Here is a 6,665-nt window from a genome sequence, read left to right on the forward strand (position 1 = left end):
TAAAATGTTCAAGAGGTCCAGTGGTTCCAAATGGTAGGTGAGTGTAGGAAAACAGCTGGTAAATAAATGTAAATCTTGTGTGGCTATGGACTCCCATTGGATAGACCATTCACTGTGTGCCAGTCTTTCGATTTGACGCCACTTCTGCGACTTGAGCGTCGATGGGGATGAAATGATGATGATTAGGACAACACAATACCCAGTCCCTGAGCAGAGAAAATCTCCAAGACAGTCGGGAATCGAACCCAGGCCCTTAGAATTGACAACAGCTGGTTGTACTGATTCAACGAAAACAGGGAATGTTCGGCTCTTTATGTGAGGACCCTGACTTTGAATCACGCCAGTGGTATTCTCATAAAAAAATCGTAACTTTATTTCTCATTGGGTTAGATTACTTAACAGTATAGTGAATATACTGATTCATTTATGCTTAAAGACGTACACGAAATTAAAGCTTAAGAGGACTCTGGTATTATGTCAGCTCCAATCACATTTGCTCTACCTCTCCTCTTTTTCTCCTCCCTCTAAATGTCTGTTTGTGTAGATAAAGATTTATGGTCCTTTTACACTTCGGCCATAACCACAGCTTCTTTGGTGTATCCTTCAATAGAGACAATTTCTCTGTCATTCGAGTTGTTGGCTCTTACACTGATGTATAAACATTGCAACACTGAGAATTTGCTGTACCACATAAACGAAAAGTGGTAGGCTTGTTTCCATATCTGGAAGATGACAACTATCCCGATTTCGCGTGGACCAGTCACACAAGAGTGGCGCTAGTAGCGCCACTGTGATGATGTAAATCAAGATTCCTTTAAATACGCACTGTAACAGTCATGAGAGTTAATTACCTTTGAGACTGGATGTGGTGAGTTGATGTTAGAGTGATAAAGATGCTATTATCAACATCTCGCTCAGTTTGAATGAGGTCATATAACAGGGCTATGAGAAGTTGGATGCTTCTTCTACGATACTGCATAAAGACTTGGCAGGAATGTAGGTACTGTACATGATTGCTGCAACTGTGGTCACAATAACATACAGTCACAAGAACACAGGGCACCATATGGCCACGTGGCACTACTGAGAGGGATGACCATCGTAAGTAGGGGGGCAATCTTCATTCTGCATCACTCTCCATTGTTGCCAGATGTATCCAATATGGCGACGATGACGTTATCCAAGATGGCGGCGTCATCCAAGATGGCCGATTTTGGTTGGAAGATAGGTCAATTGGGCTACCTCCACTAACCTAACCCTCTCCCCTCCCCCTTCCCCCATAAAAGTTCTCATTCGATCAGGACAATGTAACATACCTCTACTAACCTAAGAAAATGGTGGCAAGATAGTTTAGTGGAAGTAGCCCAAGTGACCTAAGTCATCCAACTGCCACATCCTCCTAGGAACTGGGGGAAGAGAACTCAGCCTGTGCTGGGCTGCTGGAGAGAGGAAGGAGTGTACTTTATATATTTTTGAATAATTTATTTAGGAATGGATTTTCAGAAATATATTTATCACAGTGACACAGAACACACACTCTGACATGACTGGGGCCACACTCCACAGTCTACAGGCCTGCTAACTACTCCTAAATTACCGAAATAAACCATGTATAATGCTCTGCAGACATAGTTGGTAATTGTAAACTGTCAAAATAACGCATTGCACTCCCTACAGACCTGCAAACCACTCATAGATAATGCAATACATTTATGTCCATAGAGCCATACAACTCGTAAATTGTCAAAATAATAATCCATCTAAAGGGCTCTGCAAATGTGCATGGTAATCATCAACTGTCAAAATTGTGCACCAGCCTTTATTTAAACAATTTGAGGCAGTACTGCCATTCAGTGTGGTTGCAACAAGCTCCAGAGTCCAACTGACCTAGTACACAGCACCACCACCACAGGGCATTGTCGTCTGTTCTGTGAAGTAATCCAACATGGCGGCCATGATGTCAGGTGATGATGCAAGTATCATTATCCAAGATGGCGGCTTTTGGTGGGAAACAGTGTGTTCATCATGAGGTCTGGGCCTAGTACACAGTACCGTCACCAGAGAGCAATATCGTAGATTCCGTGATGTAACCCAAGGCAGTGGGGGAAAATGGCAGGAAACAGTGTGGTCGCCATGAGGTATGGACATAGTACACAGTACTGCCACCAGAGGACGCTGCTGTCCATTCCATGGCATAACCCAAGATGACTGTCTGGAGAGGAAAATGACTCAGTCTGTGCTGGGTTGCTGGAGAGAGGTAGGAGTGTGCTTTATTTATTTTGGAACAATTTATTTAGGGATGGATATAAGATAGTATATTTATGACACTGATACAAAACATATGCTCTGACATGCTAGGGATCATGCCACATAGCCCACAGACATGTAAACTACACCTGCAGACACAGAAACAACTCCTAAATTACAGAAATAATTTCAGTACAGACATGCAAACTCCTCCCAAGTAATGCAGAACACTGAAGTGCAGACACGAAATCAACTCGTAAACTGTCCAAATAACGCATATCAAGTCTACAGACCTGCTTGCAAATGAATGCCGCAGACATGCAAACAACATTCACAGGCACTGCCCACCACCCCCTGTCCACTGGGTCGCACACGAGGCTACCGCACATGCTCCCAGAAGTCAAGATGCACTGGCAACCCCCAGGAAGTGTCGCACAGGTGCCTGTTCAGGTCCTACAAGCATGAGGTGGCGACATCCCTTTCATACTTGGTACCTGAGAAATTCCTCTCTAAATACATGTTCACCTAGGCGCCATTGTTGACCCGACCGGATGGGGGTGTAGACCTAATTGCAGAGTGCAGATGCTCCAAGGCATGCACACATCAACATTGCCGTGAGCCACCACCAGATGCAAGACAGCACGAGCCATATCTCTCACTCCACTGCTGATGACATGTGAAAGTACTTCGAGTGTTATACTGACATCAAATGTCTATCTAAATAAGTGGCAAGTCATCCTCTGGACTGCGCGGGTGTGTCTTAACTGTTGCTGGCATATTGATGCATAGCTATGGTGCAGGTCCAGTGGGAGCACCGTTTGCCATGGTCTTTTGTAGATGAGACTTTCAGTGGTAAAATTACTTTGCACAGATCGCTAAATCGCAGAGAATGTTAAACACACAAAGTTGTCTACAGATCATCAAATACATACAAACTCACAAGAATATTGGAAGCCAGTGTTGCCAGTGTAACTACAATTAAATATTATGATTGCTGCTACAGTCTGACACCGACTGATGTACAGGTAATGTTTCCTCTTGACGGCTGTGGTTCTAGAACGAATCTCAGTATATATAGTGCACATAATTTTCCACATAAAAAAATCTTTCTCATTTACTCGCATTTATCGATGTGCTGAATCTATACATCCCTCATGATAGGACACACACTCATCTTCTCTGATCATGCCACAACATAAGACACAGTAACTTTACACTGCAATATATACACATTGTACAAAAACAGTGCAGTTATCTTTTATATCTGTACAGCGTCCAAAAAAAGTATGGTTTGCCTACATTCACATCGCCTACATGTCTCGATTCTCCTAAGTCCTAGGAAATTATCTGACGAAGTCTTACAATCAGCGCTTCTAGAAGGTGCTCCATCCTGCCAAGATTTCCTCATACAAGTGTTATGAAGAACAGGCTTCCGGCACTATGTGTGATAATAAATATTGCACCAACGGACATAATGCTTGGAAAGACATCACCGACTCGGGTTGGTGTACTGTGATCATCATCACTATCGATTGAACAACAAGGAAAATGCGAATTCGTTCTTCCTTGCATTCCTAACGTGGCACCCCATCCATCACATGTTACCCTTCCTGCTTTCAACATACACAGATGTTCTCACTGCTATGCAACGTCTCCTATATCCCAGCACAAAAGATGTCTTATGCATGAATCGGGGATTATGATTGGCTCTTATGGAATTTCCCTGCCGAATTACTGATACTTCCAGTGTGGAAGCCCTGTCAGCCTTCTTTTTCTTTTTGCAGACAAGACTTTCAGCGGCAAAGAACTATTTCACACTGATCGCCATATTGCACTGACAACTAAACCTTGCAAAGTGCCCTACATATCGTCAAATATGGAAAGACTCTTGCCCAATTACACTGCTCTCCGACTGAGGACAGGAGCTTGAATATATGAGCGTGAAACCGATCCGATCTCCAGCCCAGCAGTATATCACTGTGTTCCGTATTGATGTAGTAAACACAAATTTAGTATCCTGCACCCTACAAAATCAGCCCTCTTACAGCGTTCGTGCATATACCATGAAGACGGACAGCACTGTATATACCCCTTGCAGCACTAGATATTTCCCTGTGAGCTCGGCGGTTATCCACTCCTGATGGGTGACCAGAGCGCCCTCCACGGCGCTTTCTTCTTCACATCTTTCACCAGCACATCCATAACCAGGTCAAACGGGTAGGGACTAAGAGCAGACCCTTGATGTAACCCTACTTTTACTGGAAACTCCTTTGTCATGCGCACACTACTTCTCACCTGTGTCATTGCCTTCACTAACCTCACATTCTTCTCTGCCACGCACTGCTCTCTCATGCTTCTCCATATTTCGTCCCTTGGGACTCTGTCATATGCTTTCTTCAAATCAATGAAAGCCATATGCAGATTGGCTTGTTGCTTCCCGTGTCTCTCCATTATCTACCTTAAAGCATGTATTGCATCAGTCGTTCCTTTTCCAGGCATGAATCCAAACTGTTCTTCACACACCACAGTCTCCTTGTGTAATCTTGCTTCTATAACTCTTTCCAAAATTTTCATTGCGTGTGCCATCAGTTTAATACCTCTATAGTTACTGCAGTCCTGCACATGACCTTTCCCCTTAAATATTGGGATCAGTAAACTAGTTCTCCACTCATCTGGCATCTCCTCCTGTCGCCAAATCTTCTTCATTAAATCCCAAAGGAGCTCAATTCCCTTTTTACCGAGACACTTCCATATCTGAATGGGGATCTGGTCTGGGCCAACTGCCTTCCCATTTTTCATCTTTTCAACTCCTCGTTTGACTTCATCTCTACTTATATCCATCGTTAATCCTTCGTTTGCTCCTCCTTCCCCAGTATTCACTCTTACATTTTCTTCATTCAGCAGTTTCTCAAAACAATTCAACCACGTTTGGATTATTTTTCCATGGTCATGCAGAATTATTCCTCTTTCATCTTTAATTTGTTTTATTGCTGTTAGATCCTTAGAAGCTTTATCTCTTGATTTGCCTATCCGTATCAGTTGTCTAATATCCCGATTTTTCTGTAGTTGTTCGTCTGCCTCCCTTACTGATACAGCTTTAGGTTCAGCCACGGCTCGTTTTGCTCCTACTTTGCACTTTTGTATGCTGGCCCATCCTCAACCCTTCAGGACATATTCCACTTCCTCTTAGCATCTTTTTTTTCCTCCACAACCTTGTGCACCTCATCTTTCCACCACCATGCTTCCTTATCTTTTGGCACCCCTCTCCCAGATATTAACCCAAACACTTCCTCCCCGGTCTTCCTTATAACAGCACTATTTATTTTCCACCACTCTTGCACACTCTCTGCCAATTTTACCTTTCCCAGTACTTTTTCACTAAACTCCTCCCTCAAATGTTTATCCTTTAACCTCCACCACTTAATTTGCCTTTCACATTGATTTATGTGCCTCTGTCTTTCACATACTTTCATCTCACAACCTGCTACAATCAACTTATGTTGTGTTGCTATTCCTTCACCATATATGACCTTAGTATTTCGCACCTCCCCACTACTTTGCCTTCTACGTAATATGTAATAAATTTGGCTTTTATTTTCGCCACTACTGTATGTTATTAGTTTTTATCTTTTTCTTTGCAAGTAGGTATTCGTAATCACTAGATCAAAAGCAACTGCAAACTCCACTATCTTTTTTCCTTCCTCATCTCTCTCGCCATACCCCCATCCTCCATGCCACCTCTCTTCCCCACCTTTCCTTTCGCCAACATGACCATTTAGATCCCCTCCGACTATCACTCTTTCATTCTCTGGTATTCTGACCATTACTCCATCCAAATTTCTCCAAAATTTTTCATTCTCGTCCTCCAAACATACTACTTGGGGTGCATAGGGTGTCAGCACCATTACCATTTCGTCGCCAAACATCATCTTAACATACATGATCCTATCATTTACTCTGCTGACTTCACATACCTCTTCTTGAAGCTCTCTGTGCAAAATAACTCCAACTCCATTTCTTGATTCTGGGCTTGCACTACTATAACGTAGCTTATAGCCTTCAGCTAAGATATTTGCCTTATTGCCGTTCCACCTCGTCACTTGCACACACAAAGCCTTTATCTTCCTCCTCTGCATCATGTCTATTATCTCTCTTCCCTTTCCCATCATCGTTCCCACGTTTAGAGTTCCCACTCTGATCTTGAACACCTTTGTATCCCTTGCAAAGCGCCTCCCCTGGAGATCCGAATGGGAGGCTATTACTCCGGAACATCTCAAGAAGCATCCATCATTCCTCTTGTTTTGGCAATGTTTTTACAGCCGGATGCCCTTCCTGCCGCCAACACCCTTCCCTTGTTAGAGGGGTGGAGATTTGCTAGTTTTGGTCTGCCCTGGGTATTTTATTTCCACAGTACCCAC

General features: G+C 43.3%; 1 protein-coding gene across 1 annotated transcript; it reads right to left on the bottom strand.

Moving 5' to 3' along the window:
- Positions 1 to 5,870: 5,870 nt before the first annotated feature.
- Positions 5,871 to 6,416, bottom strand: LOC126456270 (craniofacial development protein 2-like). Its single transcript, XM_050092021.1, has one exon. It carries the CDS (start codon positions 6,414 to 6,416, stop codon positions 5,871 to 5,873), a length of 546 nt encoding a protein of 181 aa, XP_049947978.1.
- Between the last annotated feature and the right edge of the window lie 249 nt (positions 6,417 to 6,665).

This window comes from Schistocerca serialis, chromosome 2 (genome assembly GCF_023864345.2).
Source record: "Schistocerca serialis cubense isolate TAMUIC-IGC-003099 chromosome 2, iqSchSeri2.2, whole genome shotgun sequence".
NCBI lineage: Eukaryota > Metazoa > Arthropoda > Insecta > Orthoptera > Acrididae > Schistocerca > Schistocerca serialis.

Bases quoted from the DNA above. Each gene is read 5' to 3' on its own strand.
- LOC126456270 (XM_050092021.1), bottom strand. From the start codon at position 6,416: ATGATGGGAAAGGGAAGAGAGATAATAGACATGATGCAGAGGAGGAAG.